The sequence below is a fragment of the Nothobranchius furzeri genome, chromosome 9 (genome assembly GCF_043380555.1).
Source record: "Nothobranchius furzeri strain GRZ-AD chromosome 9, NfurGRZ-RIMD1, whole genome shotgun sequence".
Taxonomy (NCBI): Eukaryota; Metazoa; Chordata; class Actinopteri; order Cyprinodontiformes; family Nothobranchiidae; genus Nothobranchius; species Nothobranchius furzeri.
In genome coordinates this window covers 34,041,516-34,065,369 of record NC_091749.1, presented here as the reverse complement: position 1 = coordinate 34,065,369, position 23,854 = coordinate 34,041,516, and the positions used below count along the sequence as shown (strand labels likewise).

General features: G+C 43.1%; 1 protein-coding gene across 3 annotated transcripts in view; it reads right to left on the bottom strand.

The window, feature by feature from the left end:
• The window catches only part of ush2a (Usher syndrome 2A (autosomal recessive, mild)), a 380,755-nt gene that overhangs the window by 138,898 nt on the left and 218,003 nt on the right, over positions 1 to 23,854 (bottom strand). For all 3 annotated transcript variants that reach the window (XM_070554793.1, XM_070554794.1, XM_070554795.1), the window contains exons 54-59: positions 18,137 to 18,471; positions 17,032 to 17,187; positions 16,259 to 16,422; positions 14,156 to 14,365; positions 4,960 to 5,162; positions 4,768 to 4,880 (exon numbers count right to left, since the gene is read on the bottom strand). In XM_070554793.1, the coding sequence (XP_070410894.1) occupies positions 4,768 to 4,880; positions 4,960 to 5,162; positions 14,156 to 14,365; positions 16,259 to 16,422; positions 17,032 to 17,187; positions 18,137 to 18,471 (1,181 nt within the window). The remainder of the gene's footprint in view (positions 1 to 4,767; positions 4,881 to 4,959; positions 5,163 to 14,155; positions 14,366 to 16,258; positions 16,423 to 17,031; positions 17,188 to 18,136; positions 18,472 to 23,854) is intronic.

Below are 23,854 nucleotides of genomic sequence, written 5' to 3'. Positions count from 1 at the left end.
ATATCAAAAGTTTTATAACGCCCAAATTTTTCCAGTTTTTTATTGGAATTTATGCTGTTTAATGTCACATTGCACTCTAAAATGAAAGCATAATGCAAATAAGCAATTGGAGATAAAAGAAAGGAATTATGGAATCAATTTTTAGACCAAAATGCTTTCTAAACTTTTGACTCATCAAAGTAGCCACCTTTGGCAGATATAACAGCTGAACACACTCATAGCATTCTTTCTACAATAGAAATCAAATATTCCTCAGAAAGTTCTTCCCATATCTGTTGCAGAAGCTCCCATAAATTTGTAGCACTTGTAGGTTGTTTTGATTTCACTCTACTGTCCAGTTCATCCCAAACCAGCTCGATGGGGTTTAAGTCTGGAGACTATGCTGGCCACTCCATGTTTTCAAGGTTACAATCTTGTTCTTTTTTCCCTGAGGTAGTTCTGGCATAGGTTGGACTTATGTTCTGGGTCATTATCTTGCTGTAGGATGAACCCCTGATCAACTAGGTACATACCATACTGCATGGCACTGGAGAATGCTGTGGTAGCTGTTTTGGTTCAGGGTGCCTCCCACTCTGTACCAGTCACTGACCCTGGATCCAGCAAAACAGCCCCAGACCATCATACTTCCTCCTCCATGTTTGACAATTGATGCCACACACTGTGGAACTCTCATTTCACCAACTCGACGGCATACAAAGATCCTGCATGATGAACTTAAGATTTCAAATTTGGATTCATCAGTCCATAATACCTTCTTCCAGACTTCAGTAGTTCAATGGTGGTGTTTCATGGCCCAGACAAGCCTCTTTCTCTTCTTCTGATGTCTTAGCAGTGGCTTTCTTGCTGCAACTTGTCCTGTCAAACCTGCAGCTTGAAGTCTTCTCTTCACAGTTGAAACTGAGACTTGCTTACTATGACCACTATTAAGCTGTGCTTGAAGCTGTTGTCCTGTGAGCCGCCTATCACGCAAGCTGTTAACTCCCAGAAACTTGTCCTCTGATGCAGTTGTGGCTTTGAGTCTGCCAGACCTCTTCCTGTCAGAGTTTGCCCCTGTTTCTGAGTGCCTTTTGATGGTGAAGGAAACTGTACTGACTGACACCCTGACTTTGCAATTTCTCTGTAGGAAAGACTTACATTTTTAAGTGTTTTGATGGTCTGTCTCTCTTCCACTGTTAATTGCCTTTTTCTCGCCATTTTTGTAGCAGCACACTATTATCTGCAGTACAATACTGTTTAACTGATGCTCACGAGGATATGGTACCACAGTATGTTTCAACACTGTTTTTATGCAGACAGAGGGGGTTGTAAGTAATCCAGGAAAGTTGGAACACCTGTGGGAATTAGTAGCACAAGCTTTCAAGGCTCGATCAACGTTCATTGCTGCGGAACAGCTGTGTTCCCAGAAAAAATGCCTTTTTGTATCATTCTGAAATGTACATTTATTTTTTTCAGTTTTGAATAACCATACCTTTTTTTAACTCTGACAGTTTATCACTTAACTTTTTACCATTTCAAGCTATTCATTGGACTTGAATGACTTAAACGGCAATAAATAACTGGAAAAATTGGGGCGTTCTAAAACTTTTGACCAGTAGTGTGTGTGTGTGTGTGTGTGTGTGTGTATATATATATATATATATATATATATATATATATATATATATATATATATATATATATATATATATATATATATATATATACAGTACATATATATATATACACACACACTTCTTTTTCTTCCGCTTGTCCGGAGTCGGGTTGTGGGAACAGCAGTCGAGAGGTCAAAAACTTCCCTCTCCCCAGCCACTTGGGCCAGCTCTTCTGGGGGAATCCCAAGGTGTTCCCGGGGCAGGTGATATAAAACTCCCATCTCACCCTCTGTGGGTGATCTCATCCTTCCAAGCTCGGGTCCTCTACCAGAGGTCTGGGAGCTTGAGGGTTCTGCACAGTATCTTAGCTGTTCCTAGAATGGCTCTTTTCTGAACTGAGATGTCTTTCCTGGGATATGCTTTAGCCACTCCTCCAGTTCAATTAAATTAAATTCAAAGATACTTTATTAATCCCAGAGGGAAATTAGAGTTTCAGTGCACCCAATTCTGAGGACAAGAATTGGTGACTGTGGGCATTCGCAACCCGAGTTGCGCTACCTTAGTTCGGGGGTTACTGCCCAGAGTTCCCCGATAACCATGGGTACCATCGATGTCTTCACTCTCCAGGCTTTCTCAAGTTCTTCTTTGAGGCCCCAGTACTTCTCTAGTTTCTCATGTTCCTTTTTCCTGATGTTTCTATCACTTGATATTGCCATATCAACCACAATGGCTGTCCTCTGTTGTCTGTCCACCAACACAATGTCGGGTTGGTTTGCCATCACCATATTGTCATTCTGGATGTGAAAGTCCCACAGGAGCTTAGCTCGCTTGTTCTCAACGACCTTAGGGTATTACCCATTTTGACCTTCCAGTCCATACTCTGCACAGATGCTCCTGTACATGATGCCAGCCACTTGATTGTGGCATTCCATGTATGCTTTCCCTGCCAGCATCGTACACCCTGTAGTTCTGTGGTGGATTGTCTCAGGGGCCTTTTTGCATAGCCTCCACCTTGGGTCTTGTCTGGTGTGGTAGATCTTGGTCTCTGTTGCTCTGGTGTTCAAGGCCTGTTCCTGTGCAGCCATGATGAGTGCCTCTGTGCTGTCCTTCAGACTAGTTCTTTCTAGCCATTGGTAGGATTTCTTGATATCAGCCGCTTCAGTTATCAGTCTGTGGTACATCCCATGTAGAGGTTGTCCTCCCATGATGGTATTTCCAATGTCTCCTCCTCTGTTTGCCATTGTCTGAGACATTCACTGAGCACGTCATCTGTTGGGGCCTTGTCTTTGATGTACTTATGGATCTTGGATGTTTCATCCTGGGCAGAGGCTCTGACACTCACTAGTACTTGACCTCCTTTCTTACGACTACTGTAGAGTCTCAGGGTGCTGGATTTGGGATGGAACCCTCCATGCATGGATAGGAGCTTCAGTGTCATCTGTGGTCTGTATTTCTTACTTTGGCCAGCTTATTATTCCTACAGGATATCTGATTACTGGCAGGACATAGCTGTTTATTGCCTAGATCTTGTTCTTGCCATTGAGCTGACTTCTTAGGACTTGGCTTGCTTGTTCTATGTATTTGGCTGTGGCTCCATTCCTTGCAGCTTAATCAAAGTGACCATTTGCTTGTGGGACACCGAGGTACTTGTAGCTGTCAATGTCTGCTGTTGTTTCTTCTGGGAGTGAGACCCCTCCTTTGTGGACTACCTTGCCTTTCTTTCTCATCATCCAACCACACTTCTCAAGCCCGAATGACATTTCAATATCAGTGCTGTAGATCCTGGTGGTGTGGATCAGTGAAATGATGTCTTGCTAGTTCTTGGCGTAGAGCTTTATGTCATCCATGTAGAGAAGATGGCTGATGGTGGTTCTATTCTTGAGTCGATATCCATAGCCAGTTCTGTCGATTATTTGGCTGAGGGGGTTCAGACCTATGCAGAACAGCAGTAGGGACAGGGTGTCCCCATGGTAGATGCCACATTTGGTAAAGACTTGTGCAATTGTCTTACAATTGACCTCAATGGTGGTTTTCCACAATTCCATTGAGTTTGCAATGAAGATTCTCAGAGTCCTGTTGATATCGTACAGCTCCAAACATTCAACGATCCATGAATGCAGCATTGAGTCATAGGTTTTCTTGTAATCAATCAAGGCCGTGCATAGTCGTGTATGTCGGGCTTTGCAGTCTTGGGCAATTGTTTGGTCTATCAGCAGCTGGTGTTTGGCTCCTCTGATATCATGTAATGATCCATGTGTCCACTTGTCTTATTTGCTATGTTGCTTGACATGAGCTTCCATGTTGTGGAGAGACAGGTTATTGGCCAATAGTTGGATGGGACTGTACCCTTGGAGGGATCCTTCATGATCAGGACTGTGCATCTGTCAGTTAGCCATTCAGGGTGAATCCCATTCTTTAGCAGCTGGTTCATTTGTGCTGCCAGGAGCTCATGGAGTGCAGTGAGCTGTTAAGCCAGTAGGTTTGGATCAAGTCAGGTCCCGGTGCTGTCCAGTTTTTCATACCTGCGGCTCTTTCCTGGATGTCTGCCACAGTAATGGATACTGGGTTCTGCTCAAGGAGGTTATCGTGGTCTTTTCTTAGAGAGGCTAGCCAATTTGTATTGCTGTTGTGGGATGCCTCCTTCTCCCAAATGTCCTTCCAGTACTGTCTCCAGCCTTGATGGGTCTGCCCAGCTGTAATAACCCTGCCACTGAGAGTACACTTTAGCTGGTTGGGTCGAGAAAAGCCGGTTTATTTGTCTGGCTTCACTTTCACTCGTATATCTCTTCAGGTGGCTGGCCATGGCTTGGAGCCTTTGTTTTGCTGTTTCCAGTGCTTCAGGTATGGGGTTCTGGCTGTAGCTCTTGGGTCCTGGTTTTTCTCATTGTTCCTTTCTGGAGCTCTGATAGTTGGCTCACTTCTCTCGGTACTTCTTTTCCATGGTGAGTATTGTCTCTCATGGTTGCTCTTGCTTTTACTTAGTATAAATCAACAAACTGTATCATACTGTTGTTTATGTGTCATTAAACCCAAAAACAAACTCACATCTACCAGCACTAACAGAAAGTAATGAGTCACAAATGACGAACCACAGACAATGGACAATAATTTTATAATGTAAACCGTGGAACTGAAATTCAATAATTCTTCAAAAAAATAATGATCTATTCATTACCTTGGACTGATTACTTGAGCATGTGGTATTGAGAATTCAGCTGGCACATCTTCTACAGTGGTTGTTTTGCTAGCATCACTCCGTGCACAGGCATACACTGTGCACACCTCCACCTGCAACAGACATTTGAACACCAAAGACCTAAAGCATCACTTGTTATCATGACTCTGATGCCTGTGACTGTATGTATACTTGTATACTGTAGACTGTAAAAGGCAGCAGGTCTCCAAGCAGATACGAGCCAGAGCTGTTGCCCACACTGCCATGGAGACGATCGTTAACGTAGATGTTGTAACCAACGATGACTCCGTTGGGTCGAAAAGGAGGTGACCACAGGACGCGGGCAGAGCTGCTGTTTACAGGAACCAGTTCTAGGGCAGACATCTTTTCAGGAGCTGAGAGTGGCACAGAAGAGACACACATCACAGAAATCAAATCTTTATTTATGCAAAAATTAATTAAAAGAAAGAAGTACAGTAAAAACAAAAACAAAAACAAACAAACAGTAAAATGAAAGTATTTAAAGTAACTGAGCACCAACTATAACTTTTAAGTGTTTAGATACACAATTTTAACACAACATGTACCACTAATAACAGCTTTTGCCACAAAACTTACCACTGGAAACTTATGTCCCCTCTGCCAACAGAACATTACCCCAGAATGTTGCAGAATGCAACATCTGGGCACAGTGGTGTTCATTTTTTAACAATATATTCAGATTATACACAGCTGATGCAATTGACCTGAATTGCCACTGTAAAAAAGTTAAAAAAATGTTTTACATCCTTTAACAAAGTGCATTTCAGCTAAGAAAAATTGCATGAGACATTCTCTTAACCATCCCATAATTATGTCCCATATTTCAATTCTACATGAAGGAAAGTAAAAAAAAAATAATAAAGGAGGAGAACACAAGGAAGTGAATAATCTGGGAGGATGGAGGGTGTGAGCAGAGTAATCCTACAGACTTCATCTATTATTCTAAGTGAAAATGTGCTTAGCAACAAGAAGTTAACCCAATTCATTTACAGGCAATACACTTACCTAAACCCAACCTACCGTTCTACATTTAATTTACTGCAGGATGACATTATCAATGCAATTCTGAACACTGAGGCACCTCTCTCTCTCTCGCGCGCACACACACACACACACACACACACACACACACACACACACACACACACACACACACACACACACACACACACACACACACACACACACACAAGCTTTTCTTGCCAATTAGTTCTGATGTCCGCATTGCCCTATAGATTGCAGGCTACATTAGGATGGCTGAACTACATTTGTCAAAATATATTTAAAACACAGTTTTGTGTGTGCGCGCGCACGTGTGTGTGTGTGTGTGTGCATACTCTTTTAGCTGTAAAATAATAAAATTACCTCAAGAGGCATCTCAGTTAAACGAGCCATGCTTTGCCTTTAGTACATAATGATTTTCTAATGTTTTTAATGCACTTTTTATTATACAGCTCAGATTAGAGAGAAGAAAAGAAGAATCTGACATATGATCATCCCAAGACAGGAAGAGAACTATAAGGAAAGATTAATACATCTAGGAAAAAAGCCGAAATGATTGTACAGAGGATCTCTGGTGGCACAAAAAGCTCAAAAATCTATATTCCAACAAATTTCACATACATCTGAATTTATATGAAAGGGGAATGAAAAAAGTGACATCCTGTGGGCACATTTGGGTACCACAGTCCATGTTTCTCAACAAAGAGTCAGCTCTGAGCACCAGTTACCTTTTATGGCTCAGCACCAGAAGATTCCAGATTACGAATGAAGATTAGTCATACACTGTAAATTGAAAAATAGTTAATTATAATAATAATTGTAGTAGATAAAACATTTTACGGAAATATAGAGTTGTTAGTAATTGAAAACGTAGATTTAGATATTTTTAGAGCTGACAGTTTTTTTTTTAAATCAGTATTGTGTAGTAGCTAAAAACTGATCATAACGTAATTTCACAATGCAATGTGGATGTATTCCTAGACAACCAAGCGTGCATTTTGCATGGGCGCCTATGGGTCTGAGTTGCTCCACTCGTCTCAAAATTGTAATTTCTTCTCCTGAAGATGTTCAAAAAGGAAAAAACTAAGCACTGCTGTTGGAGGAGGGGCCAATTCCACTCTAGATACCCAGATTGGATGTTGGAGGGGACATATTTGATCCATTTTCCAAAGTTGGGTAAGGTCCACAACCACGTGCAACAGCTGGAAAGGGAAACTGGCCAAGTTGAAGACAGACAAAGCAAAGTGGTGGCAGTATTTCAGTGGAAAAGCAGATTTTCACAGTGTGGAGCAGATCAAGGGGTGCGCGTATATTTGTTCCATACATTTTGCCAGTGAAAAAGGCCCTGCCTCCGACAATATGAGCTGATACTCGCAATGCTTCTAGATGTGGAGTAAGGTTATCCAGGAAGCAGTGGTATAAAGGAAGAAGTATAGCTAAACGTCTTGACCAAACAGCATCCAAACGTGGACGAAAAGGCTTTTGACCCGGGGTGACTTTTATTATACAGTTATTATTATGTTCTCAGTCCCTACACCCCCAGCAGGTCCCTGAGGTCCAGTGATCAAAGCCTACTGGTTGTGCAGCACATCAGGCTTAAGACCAAAGGTGACAGATCATTTGCTGCTGTGGCCCCCAGACTCTGGAACTCTCTCCCCCTGATCCTGAGATTAGTGGACTCAGTGGTCTCCTTTAAAAAGCAGCTGAAACCTCACTTGTTCAAGCTGAATTTTGAGTGACCTTCTGATTCTTCTTCACTACCTTCGTTTCATGCTGCTGTTTACATCAATTCTGCATTTGTCGGGATACTGCATCACCTTCTCTTATTCATTTCTGTTTTCCTTTACATTTTTTTATTTAAATGTTTTCATCATCTTCCATCCATTTATCCATCCATTTTCATCCGCTTATCCGGAGTCGGTCACGGGGGCAGTAGCCTAAGTCGAGAGGTCCAGACTTCCCTCTCCCCAGCCACTTGGGCCAGCTCCTCCGGGGGAATCCCAAGGCGTTCCCTGGCCAGGTGAGAGACATAGTCCCTCCAACGTGTCCTGGGTCTACCTTTAGGTCTCCTCCCGGTTGGATGTGCCCGGAAAACTTCACCAGGGAGGCCAGGTGCCCGAGCCACCTCAACTGGCTCCTCTCGATGTGGAGGAGCAGAAGGTCTACTCTGAGCCCCTCCCGAATGACAGAGCTTCTCACCCTATCTCTAAGGGAGAGCCCAGCCACTCTGCGGAGAAAACTCATTTTGGTCGCTTGCATCCGCGATCTCGTTCTTTCGATCACTACCCAAAGCTCGTGACCATAGGTGAGGGTAGAAATGTAGATCGACCGGTAAATTGAGAGCTTCGCATTCTGATTAGCTCTCTCTTCACCATGACAGATCGGTACAACGCCCGCATCACTGCAGATGCAGCACCAATCCACCTGTCGATCTCACGCTCCAGTTTTCCCTCACTCGTGAACAAGATTCCTCCACTTGGGGCAGGACCTCATCCCTGTCCCGGAGAAGGCATTCTACCCTTTTCCAAATCAAGACCTTGGTCTCAGATTTAGAGGAGCTGACTCTCATCCCAGCTGCTTCACACTCGGCTGCAAACTGCTCAAGCTAAAGCCGATGACCATGTTCTGATGAAGCCAACAGGACTGCATCATCTGCAAAAAGCAGAGACCTGATCCTCAGGCCACCAAAACGGATGCCTTCCACACCTTGGCTGCGCCTAGAAATCCTGTCCATAAAGGTCATGAACAGAATTGGTGACAAAGGGCAGCCTTGGCGGAGTCCAACTCTGGGAACAAGCTCGACTTACTGCCGGCAATGCGGACCAAGTTCTGACACCGGTCATACACGGACCTTAACAGCCCGTATCAGAGGGCCTGGTACTCCATACTCCCGGAGTACCCCCCACAGGGCTCCCCGAGGGACGCAGTCAAACGCCTTCTCCAAATCCACAAAACACATGTAGACTGGTTGGGCAAATTCCCACGCACACTCCAGGATCCCCCTAAGGGTATAGAGCCTGCGGTTTTCATTGTCCTCATTTTTTAATTTATATTTTTATTGATATTTTCCATTTATTTAGTAATAATTTTTAATTTTGTGTTCTTGTGAAGCGCCTCATGATTTTTTTCTTGAGAGGTGCTAAATAAAAACTTGTTTCTTCTTATGTAAAAAGTAGTGAGACAAACAATAACCTAAAAGTAAACTATGAACTTCTAGAAAATGTTAAGCATGGCGATTAATGAGTAACTGTTTCAAAAGTTTGAATACGATGCCTGTCATGCTGCTTTTATCGACGTCCAAGGATTTGTTCGTGTAAATTTAATATGCAAATGCGGTTTGTTTGTTCAGCATTAGAACCCAGCAGCATCTGCGCTGTGATGTCAACTGTAGAATACACTAGTCACAGTTAGCATTGTTAGCCTCTAGTATTCTTCACTGGATATAAAAGTCAAACTAAAACATACCGTCGCTTCTTAGGGGTACAAGAAATAACTTCTGGGCTGCTCCAGTTACTGACTAACATACTGTCCACAACTATGGTGCTTTTTTCGTGCAAATCACAAATGCAGGTGCAGCGCTGTGATGGAGATACGATTGGCTCTGAAACCAGGAAGTATAAAGGTGGGATAGACTGTAAACAAAGACTGCATCCCTCTTTGGCCTTTTTAAAGAAGAAAAACTAACAGCCTCAAGCCGGCTGAGAAGGAAAGCTATTTCAATGAAAAGCCGACCGATATATCGGCTTGTCGATATATATATATATATATATATATATATATATATATACGTCTCCTATATATTGGCCGAAAATTTTTTAAAAGAAAAAAAAAATTATAATTACAATTATATAAAAAAAAAATTTGCAGGAACTTCTGTGGCCAACTGCCGCCACTACTAGTCCAATCCAATCCAATCCAATTTTATTTATAAAGCGCATTCAAAAGGCATTACAACCAAACAAGGCGCTGTACACTAAAAATGTTGGTTAATTAAACAGGTGTTATATAAACATGTCGAACACAGATAAAAGATAAAAAGGAAATACAACAAAACTCCCAAAAATAACAGCTAAATAAGACACAGGGTGAAATAAAAATAGGAAAAAACATTTTACAAAGAACCTCAATAATACGGAAGTCGATAATTGTGGAGTCAGTTTATAAACAGTGCAGATGTCAGTGAGGTTCATAATTATGTTGTATAAGCTAGGTTGAAGTAGTGAGTTTTCAGGCGTGATTTAAAAATGCTAGCTGTTGGTGCTAGCCTCACTAGCAGTGGCAATGCGTTCCACAGCTTCGGTGCACAGACAGAGAAAGCCCTCTCTCCACGGCTTTTTAAACGTGCATTGGGAACAGCTAGGAGGAGCTTATCTTCAGACCTGAGAGCACGCGGCGGGTTGTAGTAATGGACAAGTTCACACAGATATGGAGGAGCTTGATGGTTCAAGGATTTGTAAGTGAGAAGCATAATTTTGAAGTTTATCCTGAACTGCACGGGCAACCAGTGGAGAGATTTCAGAATTGGAGAAATGTGTTGTCTTCTGTCAGCTCCAGTCAGCAACCTAGCTGCTGAATTCTGGACCAGCTGAAGTCTAGAAAGAGCTGCTTTACTGATGCCATATAAGCAGGAGTTAGAGTAATCCAGCCTTGAAGTGATGAAAGTGTGGACCACGGATTTCAGAAGACGTACACTCAGGATGTGCTTTAGTTTTGAGATGCGTCTTAGTTGGTAAAAACATGATTTAACTGTGTTATTGACCTGGGCATCCATCTTCAGAGCCTGGTCCATTTTTACTCCAAGGTTGGAGATTACAGAGGATACATTAGGTGAGAGATAGTTGAGGTCATGTTTTTGAGTTGCCGTGATACTGTTAGGACTGAAAACGATTAAGTCAGTTTTGGAGTCATTGAGATGGAGGAAGTTGTCAGCTAGCCATTGCTTGACCTCAAGGATACAATCAGACAGAACTTTCGTTGATTGAGTTGGCTTAAATGAAAAGTAGATTTGACAGTCGTCAGCGTAAAGATGGTATGAGACAGCGTGCTTTCTGAAAATGGCTCCTAAGGGCAGTATATAGAGGTTGAACAGTAACGGGCCAAGAATTGAACCTTGTGGGACACCCCAACGTAGAGGCTGTGACTCTGATGAACAGCCGTCCAACATGACCCTAGCAGACCTGTTACAAAAGTATGACCTAAACCAATCCAGTGCAGTGCCTGAAATGCCAGCCCAAGTGTGAAGTCTTGTGATCAACTCACTAGACTGAAGAAAGGAACTAAAGGACGCCAACAGGCTGTTCTTTTAACATTTTGAGTTTGTTTTATATTTGAAATTCAATAAATATTAAGAGATTTATTGACTTATTTCATTTATTTTGCACACTTTCAGGGTTCAGTTGTCTTTCACAATCAATGTGCTGCTAAAACCCATGTATCAACCTTTTTTTTTTACCGTGTACTGTGAAGCAAACAGAATTGATGTCTGAATGCTGGTGACAAGCCTTACAGATTTACTCTCAGGTGGAGCATCAAAGCATCTGCTTTTAATGTCACGCCTGATACTTAAAACTTTATTGTTATTGTTTTTGAATGCTTTGTAATTCCGACCAGACACGGAGTCAGAGGTGAAAGAGAAAGGAAAAGACAAAAGTTGGGGAGAGAGGGGGGAAGGGGGTGGGGGTTGGGATTCCACAAAAATAAACAATAATGAACAAGAGTCTGCTTCTAGACCTGCAGAAAGAGACAAGAAAAAAAAAAGAAAAAAAAATTATGGGACACAACAACAATACAACAAGATCAAGCTATCACTGTGTCAACTTGATGAAGAAATATATAATCAACATTGTTTAACTGAACAGTCACACGATAATAAATCACAGTGCATTAAGTGCCCACCATAGTCTTAAGACCTGTGTTGAACATGCCCAAGCCCATACTTTTAAGAGCACCATGTGAGCACCTGTGTGTGTACACACGCTTGTTTATGTAAGGTTTATCTACAGGAGCGTCCAATAGAGAGTGCGAGGGACCACAGACCTGCCCCCCAAAGATGCGTAGGAGACGGGGGAAGCTCCAAGTCCCAGAGATCCAGGTGCTGCCCCAGAACACAGGAACCCCAAGGAGACTGCAACCAGAAAGGCCCCCCCCCCCGAGAGGCACAGAGGATCGCCCCGGGGGGCCACAACCAGCAGCCGGCAGAGTCCCGGGAGACATCAACAGCAAGCCCACAGGCCCGCCCGCAGCCTCCCACCCCCTAGCCGGCCGAGCCCGGGACTCAGCAACCCAGGACCTAGGGGCGACCACCCCCGCCGGGGACCCAGCAGAGCCCAGGGACCCAGACCCCACCAGGCCGCCACCGGGAATGATCAGGCAGACGCCAAAAATCTTAAACCCCCTGACCCGGGAGCCACGAACGCTCAGGCAGACCAAGGCACTACACCCCACACCAGGTGTGGCAGGGGGAGGGGAGATGAAGATCTATAGCATCAAAAGAAGTCCCAGGAGAGGGGAGGAGTCAAAGGCCCCACCTGACATATACAGTCATATACAAACACAGTCACACACTCCCTCCCTCATGCTCACACATGCACATACAACCAAAGACTTACAAAAATGCACGCCCGACATCCACTCATGCTCCCCATACACACCCTATTCACTCTGGTCCCGGTACTGCTGCACATGGGGTACAACCATCACCGGTTACCAGAGTTTGACCCTTTCTGCTGCGGTGCTGATGAGCAGGCTCCCCCGCCCAACGCTGAGCACAGCAACCCACCACCCCAGACCCCAACCAGACAGCCAGATCTCCCTCCTAGCCTCCAGCCCCGGGAAGCCAAGCAACAACAGAGGTGTGCTAAGACCCCTAGTCTCCCTCCGCCTGCTCCAATATAGTGTTGTGTGTTGATGAGGTGTATTCCATGGCTGTGGTGAGCGGGCAGTGCAGGCATTGTCCGGCCTATGCCAGCTGATGTCACCGCACCACTTGCACCCACAGCCCTCAGTGTCTAAGTGCAGTTTAAAATTGGGAGTGGGCACCGGCATTCGGGAGGAGGCTGAGAAATCCCCCTGCCAAGTGCCGTTGAATGTGCTCACTCCCAAGGCCCTAAGTGTGTGTTTGCGTGGAATGTCGTCGGTGGAAGTGTATAAGGTGCAAATAAAATTGGGGGGCAGGTTGCCACAGGAATGCGAAAATGCGGTCCATACCTGCACTCCCTGACTTGTCCACCCCCCAAGGTCCTATGTGCATGTTTGTGTGATGATGTGAGGGAGCAGGAGGAGAGAAATATGCGGGGATGGGGAGGAATGGCTGGTTGGGCTTAGCCCTCCAGGGAGCCAGCTCCACCACTGGCCCCAATAGGCACCTCTGTTGTCAAATTGCCACCCAGGGCATGGAGACCCCAGCCCATCCTGCCAGGGCCCAAAGCAGCAGCATTACAGAGCCTCACAGAGTCCGAGGGCACCAACCCAGCCCCACCCTATTAGAATATCTATGCCCATCCCTGCATTTGCACAACTTCCAGAATATATAAGACATAGGACATCCAGGTAAGGTTGGGTCCTCCCCCTCCTGGACCTCCCCCTCCCCTGTGATGGGAGAGCAGAGGAGCCAAGGCCTACCCGAGGTCCCTGAACCCGGGCCAGGCACTGCTGCATGTTCCTGCCTATGTATCAACCTTAATAATTGGCTTTGGATATTGGCCATCGGCAACAAAATTCTTAAAAAATCGGTCTCGGCATCAGCCTTTGAAAAACCCATATCAGTCGGCCTCTAATTTCAATGTTACCTTACTAACAACAAAGTGGTAACACTAGACTGTTTTGTGACTATTTCCCCTTAACATGCTTTGTTTTTGTACTTTAAACCCCCCCATACTTACAGTTTAGGACATTTCGTGTGCTCTTATGACAAATGTTCTCGTATATTACATCAAATGGAGAACAGCTACATGTACAATCTGGCTTGCTGCGCAAAGACAGTGAGACAGTGTGAGTGCAGTTTGTGTGCGACTGTCCGTCCACAGTGCCAACAAGCATTTTACAACACCCTGAATGTGCCCCACAGACACACACACACACACACACACACACACACACACACACACACACACACACACACACACACACACACACACTTTGTATTGATTTCATGCCTCAGCACATGATGTGCTTAACATCTCCTGTGAAGTACAATGTTGTGGAGAAATGGACGTTAACCTGGACACCTCTCTGACCCACTCAGGTGTGTTGTACATGACATAATTACTCCATCACATTGAACCTCTAAATCAAACTTTTTTTCCCCAACTAGTTAGGTAAAACATACACCTTAATGTCCCTTTACCTCCATCTGCTGTGGTGACATGATCTGTTACTTTAGTTGTATTATGTGCTCCGTTGAACACCTTTAATGACACCTGATAAGTGGTGCTGGGCCGAAGGTCACCGATGACTGTGGACGTGACCTCAGGTCCTTTAGTCAACACCAGACTTGACTCTGGAGTCTCTACTGTGAGGAAAAATGATTCCACCGCTCCCTGCAGGTCTTGCAAAGCTGAAAAAGACAGTAAATGAGGAAAAAGCGAGGGATCAGTTCAAATAAAATATCCAGACTATTTAGACTGCAGGGTTACCCAATCCTGGTCCTTGAGAGCTGCTATCCGGCATGTTGCATGAATTTCTCTTTCCAACACACCTGATTTTCAGGAGCAGGTGATTAACAGACTTGTGAAAAGGTTCATGAGCTACCAAACAAGTGATTGAATCACTGAATCAGGTGTGTTGTAATATATATCTGAGATTCAGAAGCAGTTTAAATTCAGCGAGAAGAAGTGCTTGAAAGGGAAAATTGAGAATTATGGGTTTTCAGTCAGTAGGATGCAGATCAAGTGCAAATGAGTGAGACCATGACACATGACTTGATAAGTAGTTGATGCTCACCAGCTTAGAAAGGGAAAAACTGCATCAAAATGGGGATTCCTACAGTTTACAGATGAGCACATTTATTAATCTGTGAGGCAGTGTTTCTGTTCATGAGTCCATCTTACAATACAGAAAAAATCTTAAAACGTCTGAAAGCGCATAGTTTGTCTGGGGGTTAAAAAACCTAGAAAATCCTGAAGGATGTTGGAAAGTTATTTTTAGATGAGATTACAAAAGGTTTTTAAAAAGACAGTGTGTAGTTTTTACTATTAATCTCTGGAAATATCCATCAAAATGTTGATGAAAATATATTAAATGATGTCCAGTTGTTTAAAAATATAGGTGGCTTTGTAACATTTAACCATAGAATCGGGTCTAAAATACATAGGATCATGTCTAAGTCTCTGGATGATGCTATATTAGACATGATGTGTCCTTCTATGGGAGCCCGTGAGGACAAAACCCATTTATTGATTTGTAACAAACAGTTACAAAACTTTTGTCAGTCATTAATGTTGTTTTACACTTTAACCTCTGTTTGTTGCCAGTGATGAAAAAGAATCTGATGCCATTTTGCTGGAAGTTTAACAATCTGATTAAATACTCGTTCGAGACTTGTGCTCCAAGGGATTTTGACTTTAATGGCCAGCTGTTGGTAAGGTCTTACTCAAACACAAAAATACCAGTTGCTTGCAAAGGTTTAGGTATTTACTGCCCCCTATTGCCTGGGGAAATACACACCATCACTTTAATGAAATGTATCTAAAATAAAACGTTGTTCCATCTGAACCATGATGCTATCAACACACTGATCTGGGGCTGTTTTTCTCCATCAGTTTAACTAGTCATCATTTATTAAATTAAAACAAGTCAGAACATGTGCACATGAATTCAAACTGAAAACAATGGTGTAGCCCAGTCACGTCCACGGTGTGGCCCGGGAGCCATCTGCAGCCCTCGGAATGATGTTGTGCGGCCCCCACTAGCTTTTCTAGGACAGTAGACGTTTAACTGTCCAGCAGGGTGTTGATGTAAAATAATGCCTTTTGACATTTTAATGTTCAGATTTTTACTAAAATATTAAATAAAGTTTAGGCCTTTTTGAGTCGCCCTCGTCTCCCAAAGTTTGGACACCCTTGATGTAGCCAGAACCAAAGCACATTGTTATTGCCATAAATATGATAGATGGTTTTGTATCTAACTGAAGTTCACACACACACACACACACACACACACACACACACACACATATATATATATATATGTGTGTGTGTGTGTGTGTGTGTGTATATATATATACACACATATATATATATATATATATATATATATATATATATATATATACACACACACACATATATATATATATATATATAGAGAGAGAGAGAGAGAGAGAGAGAGAGAGAGAGAGAGAGAGAGAGAGAGAGAGAGAGAGAGAGAGAGAGAGAGAGAGAGAGAGAGAGAGAGAGAGAGAGAGAGAGAGAGAGAGAGAGAGAGAGAGAGAGAGAGAGAGAGAGCTTACAAGGTTGTGTCCAGTTGACTTGTATGGCTGTGTGATTGATAGCATGAGCAGACAGATGCGGAGGGTTGAGGGGAACCCCTGCCATGGTCACTGCAGTCACAACCTCCCCTGAAGTGTAGCCCACATCATTAGAAACCACTAACTGGTACTGGTAACGGGTGAATCTGTGGAGAGACAGAACCACGCTCCTAATGAAACCACTTGTTTAAACTGGAATTTTTCTGATAGTTTTGTTTCCACGGAGGACAAACATGACAGTAATGCTCACAGTCTCATCCGCTCTTTTTCTTAAAACATTTAATGATTTATAAAATGCTTTTGGCAAAATTTAACAAGTCAAAAGCATAATATAGAATAAAATAATGTAATATGAAAAACAGGTGAATTATAGAATCTTAAAGTTCAGCTATGTATATCCTAACGTACAATCAGATCCTGCAATTAATGCAACATTTGTCAAAATCTTGTTTCAATCCTGCAGAATGAGAAAAGCTGAGACATCTGAAGTTTGGTCAGCTGATTTAGAACAAACCACATTATACACATAGACCCAGAGCAGTTTAGCAAGCACAGTAAAAAAGCTTCAACCAAGCGCCAGACTGAGATTAAGGGATGCTGCATGAAAAACAATTTAATTCTTTAGGATATTTGCTTAATGTATCTTTGAGCGGTATTAAAAAGATCCACATCAGCAGCAACTCTCCGATCAGCTCTGCACACACTGTTTGCCGCTGCGCTGCCATTTGCTCTAGAGCTCATTTCAGTAATCTCACCTGCTTAGGCTTTTATCTTCGTAGAACAATTTGGTGCCAGAGTAAACATGGAGCCATAGATGGAGATCTTTGGAGGGGGGCGAGGAGGTGGCTGTTGATGCGGGGACCATGGTAACGGCTAGGGGCTGGTGGGTTTTACGTCTGAGCAGCTTGTATCTGAGGGACAAATTTGAATAAAACAAAACAAACACACACGGTTTGATGTTAAGGAATCCATTAACACACGAGGAGAGCACAAAGACTGTACTCTTTGCAGAGTACACACATGCCGACACTTAAAGTTGCACACATAATTTTCAGCTGACTCTTATCACTCATTTCCTTCTCTTGTGCCGTTTTCCATCATCTCTATTCTTTGCTCCTGCTGTATCTCATCCCTCCCTACGCCCCTCCAGCCGTTGTTTTTCTGCGGGGTTTGTTGTTTTTCTCTCCCCACAGTGATGCTAATTTCTGCTGTAATCAGAAGTGAAGGGCTTAATGCTGCCTTTTAACCAACCCACTTAGACAAACATGCAGAGCTGAGCAGTGCAGAACAGAGACAGACGGCCTCATGCATTTTAATCACCCGCTAAGAAAATGGACTTTTATTTTAGGCCTAATCGCAGACAGACTAGAACAGGACAGAAACAAAGTGGACCAGGATGTGCATTAGTACTGGGAAAACACTGATTAAAAATGCACACTTAGCTCATTAGCAGGGCACTTATGTTAGCAGCTTGTTAACGTGTTCATATCTGCAGCAGCTCAACATCTCAAGATGTGTTTTTGAATATCCACACATGGTGAAATCACTCATTGTCTGTTTCCTGTTATTGTTGAGCCAAACAGATTCAGAAAAGAATATTATACTGGGACTGGAGTCTTACATTTAGTATATTGGACGACTTGTAAGGAGCTATTACTCTATTTAATACATGGTTTAAACCATCTTCTCCCCTTGATTAAGTTTTTGCAAATGTTTAAAAACAAAATAGATTTTTTTAAGTTCTGCATATTTTACAGGAATTTAGACTCAACAAAATACAAAACAAAAGTAACCACAAAGGTAGACAGGTTATAAAAGCACCCTAGAGTTTTTACTTTTATGTGATTTAATTAATCTTACCTGATGTTTGGTCCATTGGGCCGGCTCGGTGGTTCCCAGGAAACCACCAAGAAGGATTCGCTGACTGCCACTGCTGACAGTGGTGCAAGTCCTTCAGGTCTTGTGGGTGATGTAGCAACAGGAGTCGGGAGACTTTCAGTGCACCCTCCAACATCTCCACCACCTTCTGAACATGCCAGCACGGTGACGCTATAGTTTGTGTGTGGAACCAGGTCTTTTATCGTCACATTGAGCTCAGTTTCACAGCTGGTGTCATGAAAAATTCTAGGTTCTGGAAGACGGATTTCATATCCATAAATCTCTCCATTGGGAATAAGAGGTGGTGACCATGTGACCTAAAACAGAGAGAAAAAAAACACTGAAGCATTAACTGAATCTCACCAGCACAGGGCAAATAAAGTATCCTTCTTAAGTTTTTATCCCACCATCTGATTTTTCATCACTTATTTGAAACTAACAGATGCGGGAGGGAGATTTCCTTTCCTAATAACACCCTCCAAGTCACCCGGATGGGCCCCAGTCTCCGGCATGAGAGGATATACAAACCCTTCAGCTATTCTGGTTCTTCCCCATATTCTTTGAGTGAATGATAAAGGATTAATAACTTGCACTTGCATAGAACATTTCTGAGTCATGCACTCTAAAGCACTTTACAATACTCTCATTCATTCATTCATTCATTCATTCATTCATTCATTCATGCATTCATTCATTCATTCATTCATTCAACCATCCTTTCACACACTGATGGTGATGAGTTACAATGTAGCCACAGCTGCCCTGGGGCACAATGAAAGAGGTGCAGCTACCACACACTGGTGTCACCAGTCTCTCCAACCACCAGCAGCAGTAGGGATGGGTACCGAATTCTGCACCTACCGAGGACCGATTCAGATGACATGAAATGGTGCCTTGTTCCCGTACCTGTCCTTCATTAACGAAAACTCGCGAGACAGCGAGGAAAAAGAGTACATGGAACTGGGTTTTAATTTTGCATGATTTAGAAACCGTAGCGGTCCAAGGTTTTCATATTGAAGAAATTTGTACAACACTACAATTATATTTATTGTGATACTTATCAAATATGATTATATATAGACAACATATTTAATTTAAAAAAGAGATTTTATTAAAAGTTAAAGTGAAAGCCCCATTACTTGTCACACACACTGATGTGTGTGCGACATTTGTTCTCCGCATTTGACCCATTCCTTGGGGGAGCGGTGAGCTGCAGACACAGCTGCGCTTGCGAACCATTTGGTGGCTTAACCCCCCAATCCAACCCCTTAATGCTGAGTATCAAGCAGGGAGGCATTGGGTCTCATTTTATTTTTCAAAGTCTTTGGTATGACCAGACCAGGACTTGAACCCTGATCTCCCAGTTTCAGGGCGGACATTCATGCCACTAGACCACTGAGCTGGTAATTTTTAGTTATTAATTAATAAACATTCAAAAGTATCAAAAATCGGTACCATTAAGTACCGGTATCAATTCCTAGGTACTGGGAATTGGTACCTTTTCAATTCAAATGTCAAAGGTACCCACCCAAAACCAGCAAGTAGGGTGAAGTATCTGCCCCAAGGGCACAACAAGCAAATCAGAAAGAGCCTGGGTTTGAACCGGCAACCCATCGATTACAGGGCAAACTCCAGATCCACTGCTGTCCACACAGTGAGAGGTTACCAGGAAGCGTGGAGGAGTAGTAGTGACTTAACTGAAGGACCTTACCTCTAAGATTTAGAAAGGCCCTCTAAGAAAGGCAGGTCACCTCAGATGCTTGTATCCAGGATCTTAGTCTCTCAGTTATGAAAGTCTCATGATGACAGATGAGAATTAGAACATAACTCAACCAATCTTTCAATAATACTTCAAGAGATTTTGTTTTCAGCGGCCTGCTTGGTGAAGCTTCAGGACAGATCACCTCAGGAGCTCCTGCCTGTGTTAGCCACGTTGGTGAGGCATTATAGAGACTTTTTGTAATAAAAATACTCCCAAACTCCAAAATCCATGTTCAGTCTCCATCTTATGTTGCAGTTGCAGGCGGGAGTAGGATTATCGAGAGAGGAGACATGTATTTTGAGGGCATTTGGAGTTCATAGATTTCCCCAGGATGATTTGGTTCCACCTGCTGGGAAAACCTTTATAGGTTAGAGGTTCGGTTTCTCCCTTGCTCTCGACAGAGCTTTGGTTGTGTGGGTGAGTTAAGTTCACCAGTGGACTTTGGGTAAGGCCTCCGGGCAAGCTCCTTTTGTTTCTGGCTTCCCTTTTGGACCCAGAGAGTTTTAGCTCTCAGAAACAATTAGTTGGTTCATTGCTCTTTAAGTTGCTTTAAGTCCTTAGCACTCCTTCCCCAGCCTAAATTCAACCTCTCCTTAATCCATGAGCTGGATCACAACCATCGACATATATACTGGACAATTCATTTTCATAAGCTCAAATAACACGTTTTTGAAGATAAATGGGAGGTGGCCACCACCGCCATTTTGACCGTGTCACAGGTTCCGTCAAGCCCAGACAATTCCACAAAAGGGAGGAGAGGTGGAGCTGAGGGTGGAGCTGTAAGGCTGGGATCAACTGACAACACCCGGTCGAACTATCTACAAGCTAACATGAAGCTAACCCAAAGCTAATGCGGAGGTGGGAGCTAAGCTAATGGAGTTAGCAACCTAGCTACAACCGGAGTTAACTGTGCACAACACCAGAGATTCTGAGTCAGAGATACGCCGGGCTGACCGCTGGGTAAAACCGGGTGGAACACAGAGGTCTCCCGAGAGCTCCACAAGCCGGCAGCCACACAGCCGAGCGCCGCTGCAATCTGAGATGCGCAGAGCTGCCGCTGGGGAGAACCGGGTGGAAAGGTTTCCATCCCAGAGCTCCACAAGCCGGCAGTCTGCGCAGCAGACAGAGGCCGCGATCAGACAGAGATGCGCCGAGCTGCGGGGAGAAGTGGCGTATTTTGGCGGTTCTGGCTTGCCATAAGAACCAGCCGTCAGCCCGCGCAGCAGACAGAAGCCGCGATCAGACAGAGATGCGCCGAGCTGCGGGGAGGGGAGAACCGGGTGGAAAACAGAGGTCTCCTGAGAGCTCCACAAGCCGATAGTCGGAACCCAGCTCCACCAGCATGTTATATCTCAACACATTTTCTAAAGTGCAGCATTATGTTAAATAGACTGGGTTTTACCCTATTACATTTAAATTTCATGGTTAAACAGTACATGTTAAAATCTAAGCTCAGCTCGGCAGTGACCTAAAATACATAAATATAATTTTACTTACAGAAAAAAATGAAGTGGAGACTCCAATAATGCCACAGCAAGTCATTTTGTCCAACAATTGCACAAAAAATATCCAAAAAAGAAAACACAAACACAGAGACTCAAAATCCTGGAACAGTTTCCAAGCCAGACCGAGGCTCTACTGAGGCCTTTCCACGGAGCTAGCTCTGTGGTCATGTGGGTCTGATGTTCATTAATTATACAGAATTTTAGGCTTTTAATACACTTAAACAGAAGAGTGAGAAAAAAATGCACCCCCCTCAGAGTGTTCCTGAGTGTAAACTAGATAATTTAAATCAAAAACATGTTTTGGTACCAGGCTGTAAACATGTTTATTTCTGCTGTGAAATTGGTATTTTTAACATGGGAGTCAATGAGGATTTGCTCACCTCTGACACCAGCCCCCAGCGGATGAGGGTGGAACTGCAATTTTGGTACTTCCGTGTTGAGACCAATTTTTGAGGCGCATTGTGGGGGCTTGATCACAACACCATGTCTGGTGATGAAGTCTGGGTCCGTAGCATCTTAACATCGCTCATGAACTTCTCTGAGGCACAGAATCATTCCAAACCAGAAGAGAACATTCAAGAATCATGGTCTATGATTCTAGAATTTTAGAAATATAAGAAATATAAATTTTGATCATAATGCAGATAACAATTAGGATGGTCACTCAGTTTGTGTGTGTTTGTATTGTCCTGCAGAAAAATAAAGTCCTTTCATCTTTCACGCATGCGTACACAGACACACCTACACCCACACCCACACCCACACACACACACACACACACACAAAACAGCATGCTAAAATAATGAAAGTGGGTGGTAATGGAATTGCTGAATGTAAAAACAAAAGCTTGAAAAACAGTGAGACTGAATCTGATTTGGAAACAATTCAGTCTGTCAGCATTTCAGAGCAAGAATGAAGGAACTGGCACACACACACACACACACACACACACACACACACACACACACACACACACACACACACACACACACACACACACACACACACACACACACACACACACACACACACACACACACACACACACACACACACACACACACCTTTACATCCTTAAATCACATCTTTCTTCACTACTCTTATTGCACTGATGCACACACATGACGTTAAGAAGACATACACACTCATGCATGAGCTTGTTGACACAAGTTCGGTGATTAAGTGTTCAGTGTTGATGAGAATATTATGAATGAATGTCAGGACTAATTATTTCTCATGCAACCTTGATACTCATGTAATAAGTGAAGCTGTGAGGTGACACAGGACATGCACAGAGATGCATGAGTAATACCTAGACAACACAAACACAAGCTCTTTCACACACACACACACACACACACACACACACACACACACACACACACACACACACACACACACACACACACACACACACACACACACACACACACACACACACACACACACACACACACACACACACACACACACACACACACACACACACACACACACACACACACACCAACTGAGCGGGGTCATTTAGAGTTAGGTAGCTCATTTCCCAAAGTGCGTGTTGGGTGTGCTCTGTGGTGGAAGTCATTTACAGATTGAATAGTTTGATGTAATCTGGTGATGGTTAAGACACCAGAGACCCTGACACAGAGCACTGGGGCTGAGGCCAGTACAGTACGGGCATCTATGTCTACACTTGTATACAGTTATGTGCATATAAGAGTGAGGAAGAGAAAAAATAAAACTAAAAGTAAGAAAAATTAAATGAGAAACTTTGTGTGTGCAATTTATAACCTCTGCAACAGGAATTAATGCTACGCTTTGATTTCAAAGGAAGACATCGTTAAAGTTTATTTTGAAAAGATAGATCCTTCTAGCAGACCATACATTTGGGGTGACTAACAAAATATAATGTTGGTCTGACTTCAGCGGACCGATACTTTACTCAAGTGTCTGCAAATGTGTGTGTAATTCTACGGATTTAATATTTAGAACTCAAACTGACCCTAAAGGTTTTACCATCACCAACAACAACTGGTAAAACGGCAGAGAAATTGAGATCAATGCCATCATTTTCCAGCCATTTATCTAATGCTATTGAAACTCAATTTTTTGTGTTTTTACTCAAAAATTTATTTGCCAGGTTATTTACAGTGTGCTCACATTTAAGGTTAAAGTTTCAGTTTAATTTGTTTTGGACTGTTTTGGACTTCATGCATTTAAAAAACCTTTGTTGTACATTGGTGCTATAGAAATAAAAACATGAACATCTCCAAAAACAGAAAGTTTGAGTGGAAATAAAATGTCTCACCACAGCTCATAAACTGCAGAAAAGTTACTTCAAAAGGAAAAGCACATTTTTCCAGCATCGATCAAATCAAATTAGTGCAGAGTTCAGAAGTACACAACACCAGGGCAAGAAATTATGTGAACTAA